At 51.9% G+C, this 18,070-nt stretch overlaps 1 protein-coding gene across 5 annotated transcripts in view; it reads right to left on the bottom strand.

The window, feature by feature from the left end:
- Positions 1–6,170: 6,170 nt before the first annotated feature.
- The window catches only part of PAX8 (paired box 8), a 62,978-nt gene continuing 51,078 nt past the window's right edge, over positions 6,171–18,070 (bottom strand). For 4 of the 5 annotated variants that reach the window (XM_043917849.1, XM_043917852.1, XM_043917850.1 and 1 more), the window contains 3 exons: positions 15,796–15,897; positions 8,747–8,833; positions 6,171–7,305 (listed from right to left, as the gene is read on the bottom strand). In XM_043917849.1, coding sequence (XP_043773784.1) covers positions 7,229–7,305; positions 8,747–8,833; positions 15,796–15,897 — 266 coding nt within the window. In that variant the 3' untranslated portion in view covers positions 6,171–7,228. The remainder of the gene's footprint in view (positions 7,306–8,746; positions 8,834–15,795; positions 15,898–18,070) is intronic. The other variant, XM_043917851.1, reaches the window with a different exon arrangement.

The raw sequence follows: 18,070 nt of genomic DNA, 5'->3' as shown, positions 1-18,070 counted from the left end.
AATGAATTGATGAATGTGAGGCCTACACCTTCTCATGCCTCAGCCTATACTAACTGTGGCTGTATTTGCTTTGCTCTTTTTCCCATCTCTGCTCCAGCCTGGAATCCCCTGGAAGCCTGGCTTTCATCTAGCCAGCTGAGGCAGGACTCTAGTGCCCCGGGTGAGTGGGGCGCCAGAAGCCACTCTGCCCCTACCCCAAACGGAGACTGATTCCACATACGGAAGTATGGTGTTTGCCTGATGGAAAATTACCTGGGGAGTCTGGAAGAGAGCTTCATACCTGAACCAGTCAAATGAGTCCCATAATGCCTTTGATGACCGGGTGACTACTGATTCATGACTTTAGGGCTGGACATCATTCTGGCCAGAGCCGTGCATTTTATGGCCCAGGAAGCTGAGGATATCCCTGGGGTTGCCACCCAGGAGGTGATGGGGTGGGGACAGAGCCCCACACCCAGGCCTGGACTTTGCAGCAACGCTGTCTCCCAGGGGGTAAACCATAACTAACAGCTCCAGTGACACCACAACCTCAGCCCCTAAAATAGCTGGTGACTAGGCCTTTTCTTTCGTCATCAGCAAAGAGGGTGGTTCTGGGGAGGACATGGTTGTAATTTCAACAGGTAAAGCCTCAGTTCTCGTCAAGGTCAAGAGGCCTTACTCCCTTCCTTCTTTTTAGCATGTGTGCTCAGCCGCATCTGACTCTTTGCTACCCTCATGGACTGTAGCCCGCCAGGCTCCTCTGTGCATAGGATTTCCCAGGCAAGAATAATGGAGTGGGTTGCCATTTCCTTCTCCAGGGGATCTTCCTGGATCAGGAATCAAACATGCACCTCCTGCATTGGCAGAGAGATGCTTTACTGCTGAGCCACCTGGGAAGCCCTCCTTTTTTACCCACGTTCTTTTCCTTCTTTGCTTTGATGGAGAAATAAGTTTCCATTCAGACCAAGGGCATCCATTTATGGCTAGCATCTGTGGGTGTGTGACTGTATCGGGGGACTTTCTCTGGGCTAGGACCAATGGGGTGCACTCCCCTCTTCCCAGGGACTCCCCAGGTGACTCAGCGGTAAAAAGTATCCACCTGCAATGCAGGAGATACAGGAAATGTGGGTTTGATCCCTGGGTCAGGAAGATCCCCTGGAGAAGGAAATGGTAACCCACTCCAGTATTCTTGCCTGGAAAATCCCATGAACAGAGGAGCCTGGTGGGCTACAGTCCATGGGGTCGCAAGAATCAGACATGACTTAGCAACTAAATCATAACCACCACCTCTCCCCAGAGCGTGTATGGGGTGGGTGGGAACCAATGTTGCCCACAGCTGGGGGCCTCTACTCAGGCCTCCCTGGGAAGCAGGAGCAGGACATAAGAATCGGGGCTCAATGGAGGAATGCGGTGGAGGGGAATGTGAGTTCCCAGGCCTGGGCTGTTAGTGAAGTGACGAATGCCCCCCTCCTGGCAAAAAAGCAAACACATCTAAAACAAACAAAAAGAGTTATTTGTAAATGAACGCGGCTCTCATTCACGGATGGGCCCTTGGATTTGAGGCAGCAGGCGGGGCTGTGTGTGCACACACGCGTATGGGCCTCGGCTCCCCTTACATGGGGGAGGATGCCTTGGCTAGGGAGGAGAGGGAGGGCAAGAGGGGGAGTCTGAGACGAGGAGGGACCAGGAGGCACGGTGGGGGGAGGGTGTTGGCTTCACGCTGGTACTAGTGTGATTTATCCCTAATGAGTTCTCAGCACATGGCTGCTCCCGGCTCACTCCAGGGGCCAGCGCAGCCTCCCGCGGGCCCCAGCCAGCCCCCCACTCCAGAACAGCATCCACTCGCTCAGAAAAGAGCCAATTTCCACACTGCACAGTCCGCTTCACTCAAGGGGAAATCACATTTCCCTGGGAGAGCCGGAGGCAGCGCTTCACTCCCCAGCCTGGCCGGCTGCCACCGGGCACAGATGTGGAAGAGTTGGGCTCCAGCTTCTCTTCTCCCCCCAAAACAAAGCCCCACACCCCGCAGACCCAGCCCTCAACCTAAGTCTCAGGGCAGCGCCTCGGCACCTGAGGTTTACCCTTTGCCGCTCAGCGAGAGGAGAAAGGGTGATACTCAGGGAGGATGCTGGCCGGGAGGGGACCAGCCTTGCCTGCTTTCTGCAGCTTCATCCAGGAAGCCAGGCACCTGGTTTTGCTTGAGGCTTTGCTTGAGATGTGGAGGTGGGGTTGCTGGTGGCATGTGTGTGTGTGTACGTGTGCATGCGAGCAGGGAGCAGTAGGGAATCAGTATCTGCCATCAGGAGATAAAGACCTCCAGCATCTGTATCCCGAGTGCCCCCAGAGCTAGAGGAAGAGGAGAGAGTAGAGAAACAAATCAGAAAGGAAAGGAGGGAGGGAGGAGAAATGCTTGCGAGTTTTCTGAGCAGATGCGGGACCTCTGAGTCCTCATGAATATTCACTGGAGACACAAAAGGTCTCGCAAAGGAATAACTGCTTCGGACTCCCGCAGAAGAGGGACTGGAACAGGATACTAGAAGAGGTGAGAAAAGGAAGGAGAGAGATGAGGCGGGTAGAGAGAGGAGGCAGCCCTTGTGGGATGAGATGCTTTCACTACCATCACAGCTGTGGGCAACGTGGCCGGTCACTCTACGTCTGAGGGTGACATGCAAGCTGGGACAGAGGAACCATCAGATCCCTGGCTGGTGGAGGTGCTTTATGACCCTAAAAGCTGGAGGAGGGCGGCCAAGGGGTGGCCTGGGGGAGACTTGGGGCGGAGCATGGAGGCTCAGCTGGTATTCTCCTCCGGTCCCAGCACTCCTTCCCCACCTGCAGGCTAACCTCTGGGTCCTTCATCCAGGACTGTCCCCACATTGGGTGTGTGTGGCCGTACCCCAGGCGGCCATGAAACTCAGTACCTCGCCACAGAGCTACAGGAGCCTGAGGTCTCTGCAGAAACCCGGCCACACCCTGCTATTCAAGGCCTTAGGTTAGGATGCAGATTCAGCCTCAGATTAGAGTTCAGGCTCCTCTGAATGACCTTGAAAAATCCAGGCACCTCTTGCTCCCAGTTTCCCCAAGTGCGAAATGAGGCCAACATTCAGAATCGGAGACAAAAGTGGTCCTCGGGGTCAAAAAGAGTCGGACACGACTGAGCGACTAAACAATAATGCCAAGAATATTAAAGAAGTGACAGGAGGGCTCGGAACCAGCCTGGGGGCTGGCCTTAGAGCAGGACTCCCACCTACCTCCACCCCCAGGCCATGGGGCAGGAGCCAGAGGGTCACAGCAGCTCCAGCCCACCTTAGACAGATGGGTTCTGCTCCACCCTGACTGCTCTGTCTCCTAGCAGGAAACCCACCCGCGTGCAGGGGCTGCCTGGCCCACACTGACCCCTGAGCTCCAGGCATCCTGGGCTGGGCTGGTGTGTGCTGGGAGGGTACAGGGTGCTGGAGGAGCCAGGGTGAGGATGACAGACCAGGGAGATCAGCCTGGAAAGCTGAGAAGGTCTCTCCACATAGGTAGTGAAAGGGCTGGTTCCAGGGCACAATGCGGGTTGGGGATGGCACGGGGTGTGGTGAGACTTGGCTCTCTCTGCCCAGGTCCAGGTCTTCAGAGAAACTAGAGGCCCCGACTCTGCTACACAGTAGACCACCTCCCTCTACTTCCCACCAACTGCCCGCAGATGCATCCCACATGCCCCAACCCAGTCCCCTGTGGCCGCGCCCCTTTCCTCCCATCCTTGTCTTCACGCTCCTTCTTCACCACGGCCCCCCCCATGTACCTCCCCGACTTGTCCCAACACCACCACCAAAGACAGGGCACCTCAGATCATCTCTCTCTCCCAAGAAGTGTGTGCACATGCATGCACACAGTCGTGTCTCTTTGCAACTCTGTGGATCGTAGCCCACCAGGCTCCTCTGTCCATTGGATTCTCCAGGTAAGAATATTGGAGTGGGTTGCCATTTCCTTCTTCAGGGGATCTTTCTGACCCAAGGATCGAACAAGGGTCTCCAGGGTCTCCTGTGTGCACTGCAGGCAGAGTCTTTACCATCTGAATCACCAGAGAAGACCCTGACATGTAGATAGCTATATTTTCTAAGCCCCTGGGGTTTGACCATGCACACAATGTCTGGAGAGGTATTGGCTGGGACCTGCTGCACTTGAGCCATGCCACATGCCCACAGACACCTGCTCTGAGCAGCATCCTGGGAGGCTCAGCTCACCTCCGAGAAGAAAGGGGAGAGCTGAGCCATTGTCACCCAGCAAAAACACCACCATTCATTCTCTAAGCCCTGTCATTCGGGGCTTAGAGAGGCTGCCAGGGCACCAGTGTTCCCAGAGAGGGTTTGGGTATGAATAGAAAGGGTCGCTCTGCAGACTCCTGGGGCACCGAGCAACTCAAGCTGGTTCCTGGGTGGGGACTGTCTTGGGGAGCTCAGGAACGCAGAGGTTCGGGATCACGAAGAGCCTCAGATATAATGGGATTCAGTCCTGCTGCCATGCTCAAGCTTAGAGGGAAGTCCTGTTATTGAAGAACAAGCCTTTTCTCAGATCCACAAGGAAGACACGGGACTGGCTTTCTTCGTGGGTCCACCTTGTCCATGCTCTCCTCAGCGAGCACTCCTGGCCTCTTCGTTGGGAAAACCAGGGGGGTCAGAGTCTCTGCCCTCCCAGTCTGAGTGTCCCTGGGGATGAGGGGTTATTGAGGAATCCCTTCCTCCATCAGACTCAGCCCCAGGTGCTGTTTGCCCAACTGTCAACATTGTCCTGGGCCCAACCCCTGGCCCCACTCCAGCTGGGTCCTTCACGAAGAGGGTCCACACAGACACCAGGCAGCCGCTGGTGGGATGAGCATCCTCTTGTGGACAGAGCCAGCCCTTGCAGTCACCACTGTATTTCCCACCTTGTTCTGTGGACTTTCACAGAAGAGGGTTGTTCTAGGTCCCCACAGTAACTCCCTCACCCCTTCCTGGCCCCGGCTTCTTGACTACCCAGTCTTGCCAAATATTTCACGTGCGGTCGCTTGAGTAATGTCCAACTCTTTGCGACCCTATGGACTGTAGCCCGCCAGGCTCCTCTGTCCATGGGGTTCTCCAGGCAAGAATACTGGAGAGGATTGCCATTAATTCCTCCAGGAGATCTTCCCTGGGATCCAACTCAAGCCTCTTACATCTCCTGCATTGGCAGGCAAGTGCTTTACCACTAGCGCCACCTGGGAAATTCTATAATATTGCCAAATCTTGGGTTGGCCCAAAAGTTCATTTGGTTTGGCCGACCCAATACTTAGGAACCAAGCCAAAAGATATCAGACTCTCAGGGGGCAGTCTCAGGATCTCCCTTGGGTCTAGAACCCCTGGCATCCCTGATGAGTGCCCGTGGTGCTGAGCCGAAGTGTTGGACTTAAGCTAAGAGGTTTTGATGCAATCTACCACTTCCTGCCTCAGGCAAGTTATTTCATTATTTTCTGAGCCTCAGTTTCTCCATATGTAAAATAGGGTGAATCCCAGGTTCATTTATGTGAGGACCCCATGCTGCTCCTGGTGGCTCAGACAGTAAAGAATGTCCCTGCAATGCAGGAGACCCTCGTTCGCTCCCTGGGTCGGGAAGATCTCCTGGAGAAGGGAATGGCAACCCACTCCACTATGCTTGCCTGGACAGTACACAGACAGGGGAGCCTGGCAGGCTACCGTCCATGGGGTCACAAAGAGTTGGACATGACTGAGCGACTGACACTCTCAACACTTTCCCAGGCAGCTGAGCCCAATAACTGTCTTCTCCCTTCCCTCCTCTCACACCTCAGGGATCCTAAGAGCTGTTTATGCAGGCTCCCGTGTGGAGCTGTTCCTGGATCTGTCACCAGCCTTCCTGGCTAATTCTTTGGCTTCCTGTAAGTAACAGCGGCCACCACCTGTGGGGAGTCTGTGATTGGTCGGGCATCAGGCCATGTGCTTATTTTCTGCTCTCATTGACTCAGACATGGAACAATCAAAGCTTGGGGTGTGTGGTGTGCCTGGCATCGAACATCTCCCTGGGGCAGAGGGCGAATGCTAAGTCAGGGTTCTCCCAGACAATAGTGGTCCTTTCAATACGCAGCCCCAGTACGAGTTCATTGGCTGCTGGGCTCTGAGGTTTTCTGGAGAAAACCCTGTCCCAGGGTACCTCCTACCCAGTCAACCCCAAAGCCAGAGACCAAGAGCAATGGTTTATTGAGTCATATGGCAATGGTGGGTTGTCTTTTAAAAAAGAAAGAAGCGTCAAGGAGAGAAGCCGGACATGGCAGGGAAACGACACTGAGGGGAAAGGGGTAGTTTGACTTAAGCTGAGGCTCATTTACAGTATTTACAGTCAGGCCTGGTGGGGGGGGGGGAGCGGGAGCTGTGGGGCCCAGAGAGGGAACTGTGGGGGTGTTGTGTCAGGGTCTCTCGGTAGCTGTGGGTTTGGCAGGGCTGTTGGGAGCAGGAGGCGGGGTCCCCAGTTACGGTGCCTGGTTCTACTCTGGGCAGGGCTGCACCCCACCCCCCGGAGCCCGGGGCGGGGTGGGAGGGGTGCTTTGGAATGTCTGTCTCCAGCTGTAATGGGCTGGTCTGGCTGCCAAGGAGAGGGGTGGATCCTCCGCAGCAGGGGAGCCCCTGGGATGGAATTGGTACATTCACAGCAGCAGGGAAGGGGAAGGCAGGCAGCTGACCACCTTGACCACCGGGTGGAGCTCCTGGTTGGCTGGACCCAGGGTTGAGCCCGTGACCAGGAGGGACGAGCAGGAAGAGCCAAGCAAGCTGCGTAGAGAAGGCGGTGCCTCCCAGGGTGGTGGTGGGGGTGAGCCTTCGCACCCACTGTGGCTGCGGGCTGGGCGGATGTGCTCACAGCCCATGGCCACTAGAGCGTGTCAACAATGGAGCCACAGAGGCGCCTCTGTGTGCCCCCGAGCCCATGGTGGGCCCCAAGGGCCATCCCTCTCCAGCCCTCTTCTCCACATTTCTCCTCCGATTCTGTCTCTTTGGAATGGGACAGTCTGTCCCCCTGGGACTCTTGTCCCTCATTAAGGAGTCCCGGAGGACCGGTGGCGTCTCCTCCACCATCGTCCTGTCTCTCATGGTTCACTGAATCAACCACACAGGGAGGGAGCCGCAATGCTGGATTTGTGGTTATTTTTCATGTAATAAATAAAGATTCCTTTGTGTGACTCTCGGGGGCCTGTCCCAGGCTGAGTCCTCCCGTGGCTCGGTCGCTCCCACTGTCCCCATGGCAACTACAGATGGTCAAAGGCCGTGGCGGTGGTGGGCGGCGCGCTCGGCCTTGATGTGGAACTGTAATAATATGGGGAACCTGGACAAGTTAAAAAAAAAAAAAAAAGAACAACAACAACACTGCCGGTCAGAAGAAAAAAAATTGCACCATAGCCTCCCCCTGCCTCTGCTAACCTTTAAGACAGCGTGAGTTAATCATTGATCCCTCTGGCCTATCTGATCATCAAAGATTAACTCCTCTCTGGCCCTTATTTCCTCCTTCTCTGGCCTCACCTTTGAGTTTCTGGCCAGAAGGAGAACAGTGGCTTCTTGCCCCTCCCCTCCCCACGATTCCTTTGACCTTCAGCACCCTTGCATTGAGAGAGGGCAAGAAAGAGAAGTTATGACTGGAGCCCTGAAGAATCAAGTACTGACTGGGGGATCGCTGGGGTGTTCCCCGGCCTTGACCAAAAGGCACAAGATCAGAGGGTCTTAGAAATCAGAGGGGATGGAAAGCTGACTGCTCAAGGGATATGTGGATTTGAGAGCCTCCTCCAGGCTGCTCTGCACACCCACAGGATGGAGAGCCTGGGGACGTTCCATGGGGAGGGCACATCTCTATGCCCTCATCTTTCCGAGCTGAACTGGACATAAGCGTGGCTAGAACTCACAAGGCCAACAGAGTCCAAGTCAGTCAGCCTCCTAGTCATTCCTGGAACATGAGGCGGTAACAGGAGGAGAGAGGGGTGTCTTGGGAATGGAGACCCTTGGGGTCAGCTGCACTGTGCCGCGGCTTCTACAGGGCTCAGGTTTGCTCCCAGACCCTCCAGGTCATGGAGACTCCAGTGGGATCCCTCACATTCATTTATGGGGCTTGGTTTCCTGATTTCCTTGTTTTCTCAACCCAACCCCGGCCCAGGGGGAGAGGGGCCGATGAGAAGCCCTGCAGTCCAGTTCATTATCTAGACTTCCATACTGAAGGCTGCTGTCCACATCTCAAGCCAAATATCAGGAATGTGGTGGAACAGAGGGTCTCTGTGTAAGGGCTCTGGGGCTGAATCATGAGTATTTTCAAGCCACTTAGATGTTAATGAAAGCAACAGGATGGCACTGTTTGCAATCAGCACGCTCCCCAGCAGGAGAGTTGCTGGCAATCCTCTAGGTACCCTCCAAGATGTGGAGGGGCATAGAGACGTGTCTTCCCCGTGGAACTTTCTTAGCCTGTCCATCCTGCAGAGATGTCCCCTCCACCCCCACCCTCCCAAAGCCTGAGCCCTGAATCTTACACAAAACAAATATTTCACAGACATGGGCTCAGGACAGAGAAGTGAGTGATGCCCAGAAGTCTCCCCTCTGCCTCTCCCCCCAGACAACTTGGTACCCTGCCTTTCCCTGACCTGCTCGGATTATGGATAACATCTGTCTCTCCAGGCCCTTCATCGAATTGGGGATTCCCAGCTCTCGGACCACTTTGGTCCAACGGAGCACCCCCACCCACCCTGCACAGTGGAGGGCCTGAGAAGGCCCCAGAGGCAACTTACTCAGTAAGCTGGAGTTGGGGAAGCGCCAGGCCTCGCTGTAGGAGGAGTAGGGGGTGTGGCCGTAGGCGTTGCCAGAGTATTCACTTCCTGTGGGAGGCACACAGGTAGGAGACCCATGAGGTGGATTCGCGGCCTGAGGGCTGGGGCTGGGGGATGAGGGTCTGCAGGGTGGACACAGAGTGAGCCCTGGGGGACAGGTGGGGCCAGGGCAGGGACAGTGGGAGCTCAGGAGACCCCTCCAAGAGCCCTTTGGAGGCCCCTCCATCTCATTTATTTGGGGGGCAGTGCCTTTTCTGTCAGGGACTGGGGGTACCGCCCTGACACGACCAGCTCTCACAGGAACCCCAGGAGGTAGATGTTATTATGATGCCCATTTTCCAGATGAGGAAACAGAGTCTTGGGGTCTGTAGCTCACACAGCTGCAGGGTTTGGTGGAGATTGAAAGCTGTGCTGTGACTCCAGGTGCCAGGTTCTAACCATTTCTGATGCTGTCTGGACCTTCTGTAGAAAGGTCTTTCTGGGAGGGGTCAATATGAGTGAGAGAGGTTAGTGGTCAAGGAAGGACTCAAGAGAGTATAAACTGTGCTGTTGTTGTTTAATCACTAGGTCGTGTCTGACTCTTGCGACCCCATGGAGCCTGCCAGGCTTCTCTGTCCATAGGATTTTCCAGGCAAGAATACTAGAGTGGTTGCTATTTCTTTCCCCAGGGGATCTTCCCAACCCATGGCCTCCGGTATTGGCAGGCAGGTTCTTTGTAGCCTCCTTCAGTATGCTTTGTTAGGGAGGAAAGAGTGTGTGAGTGTGAGTGTGTGTGGTTGGGGATGGGTGCAGAGGATGAAAGGCAGAGAGGGGAGGGGCCTGGAGAGCATGTGGGTCCTGAGACTTCCTCTGAAGAGACTCTTGCCCCATCTCAAACCTGCCACTTGAAGAAAACTCAGCACACGACTTACACAAAGCAAATCAGATCACCTGTTTCTGTGTGTGGATTCTTGGCCTCACTAGAATTACTTACCAAAAAAATGACTTAAGAATTCCCTTAAATAACAAAGCAGACCACCACAATTACTGTTGGAACTCAGAGCTTAAGGTTTGCAAAGCACTTTCCCGCACTCGATGCCCCTTTATTCTTACAGCTGGGAGGCGCCCATCAATAGCGCCAATTTATAGAAGAGGAAACTGGAGTGCAGCATGAGTAAGGAGTTAGCCTCAAATCCCACAGATGGGAAATGGCAGAGGAGAAGTTGACCTGAGAGGTCTTCACTCGAAATTCCAGATCATCCATTTATGTACTTGGGAGACAGTTCCATCCACAAGGCCAGGTTCCCACCAATCCTGAACTCCAACGAATGTCCACACCGCCTTCCAGAATCTCATCTGCTGTTATAAGTCAAGTGCCTTCTTTGGCTCCTGAACTCATTCCCAGACTCTGGGAGTGGGGCTCGAAGCTGCCGAGCTCTGGAGCTGGCCTGCCTGGAGCCAAATCTCTGTGCCCCACTTCCAAGTTGTGCAACCTTGGACAAGTCACTGAGCTCCTCTGAGCCTTAGTTTCCTTATCTGTCAAACGGTGCAGATTACTGCCCCTATCTCATGGGGTTGTGGGGAAGATTCAGTTCGATAACATACATCAAATGCTTATGGTACCACTCTTGGAACAGAAGAAGCAGGCAAGGAATGCCAGCATTTATGATTTCCCCATTAGGCAGGCACAAAAATAAAGCTCACTAGAGCCCCACATCCATCATCCAATCAGTGGTAAAGCCTGAGTTGGGGTCAGTGGGGGTTGCTTTCCTGTCAGAGATGTAGGCAATTGCACAGAAGGAATGGAAGCGAGGAGGAAGAGCCTGAAGGAGAGGAAGGCTTCTGGGTCCTTGTCCAGGACATTAGTGACAGGCAGTAACACAGGAAGTTCATTAGGGGCAGGGAGTAATCTAACACAGGTCAGGTGAACAACGAATACATGGAAGAGAAAGGAGAGAGGAAAAAACACCAAAGGATTAAAAATAGAAAGAAAGAAACTAAGAAATGACCTCATCCAACCATTCATTTCACAAATGAAGAAACTACAGCCCAGAGAGGGAAAGGCATTCGCCCCAGGCCACATGTTCCCCTAGAACCTGCTAGCACCCTGGCCTCCAGTGCCCACTCCAGTGCGCCTTCTTGTATTCACAGTGTGATCTGCTGGTGTCCCCCACACCTCTTTGGTTTCAGTGCATCCTTGGAGAAAGCCAATTATACCTTAGCAATGCTCTCAGGCCTTGACCCTACCCCAGCCGATGCCAACCTCAGCCAACTCCAAAGGACAGGAAGAAAGGTGGAAAATCCAATGTGTTTGCCCCTCACTGTGTCGCTTATTCATGCATCCACTCACTCACTCACTCGTTCATTTGTCCAACACACACTTACAGGGTACCTATGTGCTTTGGTCATATAGTTGGAGGAGAGGATGGGGCTGAGGAGGTGGTACACCCCTAGGTGCAGCATCCTTTCACCACCAGGTCCGTCAACCCACCTTCACCCACGGCAGATGAAATGTCCTCGCTCTCATGAAAGGCCAACCTATCCTCTTTGCTCTGCATCCTACCGTACTCATCCTTCCATGGATTGGGCCCTCATAATTTATCCCTTCTCTTCACTCTTCGTCAACATCTCCCTTTCCAATTCATCATTCCCCTAGCCAGCCAACAGGCTCTGCTATTTTCTCTTTTTAAAATCCTCTTCTTAGCCCACATTTCTCTGCAGCTCGCAGCCCTTCTCTGCTCCACGGTCTCTGCCCTCACCTCCTCATCCCCCCTCCAGTCAGGCCAACGCTGATCCCTTCAAATCCTTACAACCTCTACCCGATCACTCCAAAGGTCACTTGGCTGACTCTGATTCAGTTCATCACTCCCTCCCTGCCTTTGGGTTTCATGGCGCCAATTCCCCTGGTTTGCCACCTAACCCACTGGCCTTTCCTGCTCTCTTGCCTTGTTGGTTCCTTCTCTGCTATGTCTCTAAATGTTGAAGGACCCCAGAGCTTGGTTTGTGAGCCTTCTGTGATTTTCCATCCACATCCTCTTTCTGGTGACCTTGCATAATCCCTTAAGCATTAAATAACAGTTCTGCACAATGACTGAAATGTATGCCCTAGTCTTTCCTGACTACAGATATACATCATGTGCCTACTGATGTATTAAACTGGTAATCTAGGAGATGTCTCAATCCTAATATGGCCCAATAGAATCCTTGACTTCCATATGCCAAATACTCTACCGTTTCCTCTTCTGATCTTCCCTATAATAGTTGCCGCCACCACCCATGCCTTTTCCCAAACCTCAAACCAGGGACTTATCCTGGTTTCCTCTGTCATTAAACCCCTATGGCCAATTCACTAGTAAGTGCTATTGGCTCCACCACCAAAATACATTACATCCTCAATGTCTCTTTTCTCCTCCCTCCCTTCTACTTCCCTGGCGCATGCCACTGTCATGTCCTGTATCAACCACTGCAATTGTCCCTCCCTTAACTGGTCTCTAGGTGTCCTCTTCTGACTGTCTACCATCTGATTTCCCAGTGACCCAGGTAGTCTTAAAAGTTGACCCCCTGCCTCCCCCCCCACCAATATCTCTTCATTCTGTAGTGCTTTTCCCGCTCACTCACTGTTCTCAGTTATACTCACACTCTTCCCATGTGTGATCATGCTACACTACTAGTTCCTACCTTAGGGCCTTTGCACTTGCTGTTCTTTTGGGCTGGGGATGGTCTGCCCCAGTTTATCACTTGGCTGACCACTCTGAACACCTTCTCAGAGAGGCCTCTCCTGATCACCCAATCTAAAGTAGTTATCTTCTCTCCCTGCAGCTCTTTATTACATCATCCCATTTTACTGTCTGAACCAGAGCTTATCGCTATCTGAAATTATCTTGTTGATTCATTCCTTGACTTGTTTACTATACTTTTTTCTCCACTGTTAGGCTGTAAGCTCCATAAACAGATGGACCTGGCTTGGTCACTGCATCCCATAACAAAGAATCTCAACTCCTATTTGTTAAGTGAAAAGTGGTAAAATGGATGGAAGGACGCAAGGATGGTTGAAAGGGTGGATGATAGAAGTATGGATAATGGATAAAAGAAAGGATAGATGTATGAAAAGGTGCATGGAAGGATGAATAGAGGGATAAAAGGTTGAATAGATGAACTGAAGGATGGACGGATGATGGAAGACAGATGAATGGATGGATGGGAGAAAGGATGGGTGAAGAAAAGATGAATAGAAGGTTGAATTGATAGAAGAATGAATGAATGAATTGAAGTATGGATGGATGAATGGAAAGATGGGTGAATAGATGAATGGATGGATGCATGAATAGAAAAATGGGTAGATGGAAGAAAGGAATAGAAGACTGAATGATTCAATGATGGAAGGATGGATATGAATATGCATGGATATATGGGAAAATGTGTGAAAAGATGCATATATGGAAAGATGGAGAGACAGATGGGTGTATCCATCTATCAGAGTTGTTGTTCGGCTCCAAAGCTGATAAAAGGGCCATTAACAGTATTAACGGGGCAGGAACAGCATCAACAACAATTAGAAGGGAAAACAGAAGATGAATGGACAAGAGAAATCCATGCCCTGGTCTTATTCCTGTGTTGCTCTCTTATAGCTCGTGTTGTTACTTCTGATATGACGGGAAGCAGCGTGGTGTAGCAGAAAGAACGCAAGATTTGAAAATCAAAAGAATAGTGTTTGAACAACCCAGTCACTTAGTATGATTATGATTATGATCCCCAAGCACACCACTTTGCTTTTCTAAACTTGATTCCTTATCTACATAAACCTGAGGTTGTATCAATGCTCCAGTCTTATGGTGAGGATTCAAAGAGAAATAAACTTATACTTATGAATGGCCAGGCACCCAGAAAATGCAAACAAATGATCTCCTGTCCTTCTACAACTGACTGAAGACTGTCACTGGCATGCCTTGCTGACAGCATTTTGTATCTATCTAGCACACAGTAGGTGCTCAATGAAGTTTTGATTTTAATGGAAGAAATCCCCCTTCAATCAATCAGGAGATTGTACCCACTGGTAAGAAATGGACAAATACTTTTTCTACCAAAAAAATTCCTTAAGAATTCATTTGCACCACCAAGTTACTAGGAACCTAGGGATGCATTTAAATAACATTGCATTTTCTAAAAACTGATTTGCGTGAAACTTACTGGGTGCCCATCCACCTTGCCAGGCAAACCCCCTCTTGGAATTCACTTGTAGTCCATGGTGTACTTGTGTTATTATTATTTTTTTTTCTGCAACACCCACTCAGGATGAGGTCTTTAGAGAAACAACCTGGGGGACTTTGATGAGAGGCCCCAGCCTTCCAGCTACCTCACAGGTCAGACTCTGGGCCCCAGGAACCCTGTGCCCTGGGCCTGCCCCCGGGAAATGATTCATAATTAAGAGAAAAGCCCTGGGCTTTCTGTCTCTTCCTCCTCCTCTAAGCAGGCGGCAGGGAAAGGTGGAGAGGTTGGAAGGGGGATGGGGGCACCGACTGGAGCCTGGGATTGTGATTGAGAGGCCCCATTATCCACACTCTTAAAAAAATAACCGAATCTTTTCCTTTTTTATCTTGACCAATCTCATTTCACGCTCCAGAAGAGGAAGGGAGGGAGGGAGGGAGTCTGGGGCCAGGAGGGAGAGAGGAGTCAGTATTCTGTATTTTCAACGCTGCATTAAGCACATCGCCACGGTAACCAGGCAGCAACAAGTGCCAGCTCAGCGGGTTCCCAGGGAGCCCAGAGCCTCCTTCCCTCCCTCGCTCCTCGTCCCCTCCCTCTGCCCAGGAGCGCCCAGCCCACCTGCCTCGCACAGGGCACCCACAGTGGGTGGCTGGTAAAGAATAACCCCTGCCGGCGGGGGAGGGGAAACAGGCCTGGGTGAAGGCCTTGAGTCTCTGGAGTCAGAGGCAGGTAGGCTGGTGCAGAGAAGGGGGGTCACAGATGTCCTGATTCAGAGCCCCTTCCAGGAGCGCCAGGTCCTCAGACCTCTCTGGGCAGTGCAAATGGCTCTGAAAGTGTCAGTTGCTCAGTCAGGTCTGACTCTTTGCGACCCTATGCACTGTAGCCCTCAAGGCCCCTCTGTCCATGGAATTCTCCAGGCAAGAATAGTGGAGTGGGTAGCCATTCCCTTCTCCACGCAGGGATTGAACCCAGGTCTCCTGCATTGCAGGCAGATTCTTTACCGTCCGGAGCCACCAGGGACCCTATGCATTGGCTCTATTCTACCCTATCCATTCTGAGGTTCTGCCTGTAGGGTTCCTAAGAGAATGAGATGCACCCAGAGGAACTCCCATTGTTCTCACTTGTCCAGACCTTGATACCCCAGGTCACTGCTGGGTGATGATCATCCTGTCAGACAAAGAGACCCCCAGGACTGTTGGGGAGGATTCCAGGACTGTCCAAGTGATAATGGAGACATACTCCCTGCTCATCTCACACTCTAATACTTTTGGAATACTCAAGCCATGGCTCCTGACTGTGCAGGGTTGAATGAATGTGAGGTGTGAAGGATATATTTCAACCATTTTCATCACCATCATCACCAACACCATTCACACTCATATTTTTCAGAAAGGGTAAACCAGGATTCATCAGAGGTAAATAACTGGGAGACCACGGGGTGCTTAAGAGCTGGGCTTAGGTTTACCTCCATTGTTCTGATGGCTCCCAGAGGACTCTCTATGAAGGCTTACTGAATCACTGGAAGAAATGGCAGAGCTCCGATTTGAATGTTAGTCTGTCTCAGCCTCTCCCTTTTCGTCATGATGGGAAAGAGGGAGCCTCTGGGAAGAAGGGGGCTGAGCTGGAGGGAGAGTTAAGGGGCCAGGACTGTACTGGAGTCTTTTCTCCGGGTGTTAACAAGGAGCTGCATCCCTTGGTCCATCCTTCAGTGTCCTTTGGAAAGTCTATGCATGGGGCACACCCTACTTCCTGTACCCTATTGCTCCACCGATGGCTACCACTTCCTCTTTACAATGTTTCCCCTCCTGCCCAGCCCCACCCCTTACCTGCCACCATGCCTGCGATGGCAGAAGAGGCATAGCTGCCCTGTCCACTGGTGGGGATGTGGGGTGGGTATCCAGGCAGCGTGGGGCCCACCATCTCTCGCCCTGAAAAAATACAGCAAAGCATTATCAGGCGGGCCACTGTGGGCTCCTGTACTTACTGTCTTGCTCCCCGGAGGCTCTGCAAGCCTGCCCTCTGCCACTCCCACTCTTTCCCAAGCCATTCTCTGGACACACTTCCTCCCTCCCGTCTCCTTCTCTGAGCCCAAGCTCCTCCCTACTCAGTGGGCCTTCACCAGGCCATGGGCTCCACCATGTAGGGGAGGCCTGGCTATTACAGGCCTCTATTATTCCCTATCCTCCAATGATTTTATTTACAAGAATCTTAGTCATCCATAATGATGTCGTGGTATTGGAGGGAGGCTGGGGGCTATGTCTTCCAGGTCTTTGTGGTCCCCTGTGGCATTCACATAGCAGCCAGCACAGTGGGCTGTAATAAACACATTAGAGGCCACTGGACTTAGAGCTCACACCCTTTCAGCCCCAGCTCCCAGGAGAACCAAGGACAAGGCCCTGTGAAGGGATGGCAAAGGGGTGGCCCGTTGGCCCATCACTGTCCTTTTCTGGACCTGTGGCAGACATTGCCAATCAATCACCACACTCTTTGCCTCTGAGCCAGAATGGGGTTTCTGCTCCTCAACCTGGCCTTAAGGGTGGATATAACCTATCAGAGCTGCAAGGGACATGAAATATGTTGCCTATTCCTGACCTGGAAAGGAGATGTGGGTTGACAGGCAGTGTTTACACAAGCCTGTGAACCACTGACATCTATCCATGCCATTCCTGAAAAGAATTATTTTCAGCAAAACAGACAAGTATCCCTGTCTTTGTTTATCTATAATTTGTGGGAAATATTCTGGCCTTGGTGACATGGAGGATGCTCTGTGAAGTTCTGATGTCCTGGCTCTGCCTCTCCTCTCCATCAGGTAGTCAAGCCATCCCATTCTGGAGACCCCATTTAACTTGGTGATTTCTCTCCATCCACATCATGTACAACCACCACAATCCTCCTCCCACCCATGTCCCTTCTTTCATGGCCCCCTGTCTGGCAGACCCACAAGATCCTCCCTCGCCTGAGGATTCTTGACCAGGTGACAAGACATCCCAATCTGACTAGATATGAATACTGTGCCAGCATATTTACAAAGAACACACATTTCACTCTCTTCCCTCTCAAAACACCCCCGTTTGATGATGAAATTATCTGGTTGTCCGACTTCTTGGTGATGTTTACGAGGTAGGAGGTTTCCCAACCTCATCCCCGTTGACACTTGGGGCTAGATAATTTTCTGTGGAGGGGGCGTTGCGGGGGAGGCTTTCTTGTGCATTACAGGATGTTGGACAGCATCCCTGGGGTCTACCCTCTAGATGTGAGTAACAGTTCCCACCCAGTGCGACAACATGGAATGTCTCCAGATATTGTCACATGACCCAGGGTGGCAAAGTCACCTCTGAATGAGAATCACTGGATTAGATTATCACCATTTTACCAAAATGCCTTTACCTCTTTCCACACTGGGGGCTGCCTTTTTTCCTAGGACTCACATGGATTCCCTGTGAGCTTCTGTCAACCAGGTTACCAAGTCCACACCCCCACAGCACTGTTTTCCCTCCATCAGTCCCCCACCCCCACCCCTGGGGTCCTTCTTGTGTCAGGCCCTCTGGGGGTGCCTAGCAACAGTGGAAGAGAAGGTACCTCTCAGGGAACCCTGTAAGTTGTCAATACAACAGTAACTGCCTCCTTACCTCTATTTCTAGAGATTCCTTGAAGATAATTCATTCATTTGACAAATATTGATTAATCCTGATATCCTGGGCACTTTAAGAAGCACTTGGGGATACAGCAGTAAGCAAGAATGTAAATTAGCAAGGCTAGGCGCTAAGTCAAGGGAGGATAGACTGGGAGGGGTACTGGAGCCAAGTCCAGGGGACTCAACAGACAAGACCAGGCCTCCAGGACTTCCATGCTTCCTCTAGAGGGAAGGGTCCAGAAATCAGAGGACTTCAGTCCACATTCTGCTTCTACAACGAATTTCCCAAGTGTCCTTAGACCAGCCACCAACATGCCCCAAGCCTCAGCTTCTTCACGTGTAAAATGGGGAAATAAATAAATAAATAAATGAGAGTACCCATACACACCTTATTACTATTACCATCATGTTATCAGCATCGTTCAGAGTCGAAGTTTCATGTCACAGGTGCACACTGATTCATGCAA

Source organism: Cervus elaphus, chromosome 11, assembly GCF_910594005.1.
Source record: "Cervus elaphus chromosome 11, mCerEla1.1, whole genome shotgun sequence".
NCBI classification, from domain to species: Eukaryota; Metazoa; Chordata; class Mammalia; order Artiodactyla; family Cervidae; genus Cervus; species Cervus elaphus.
Note: the sequence above shows the minus strand (reverse complement) of the source record. Positions and strands in the feature narration are given on the sequence as shown.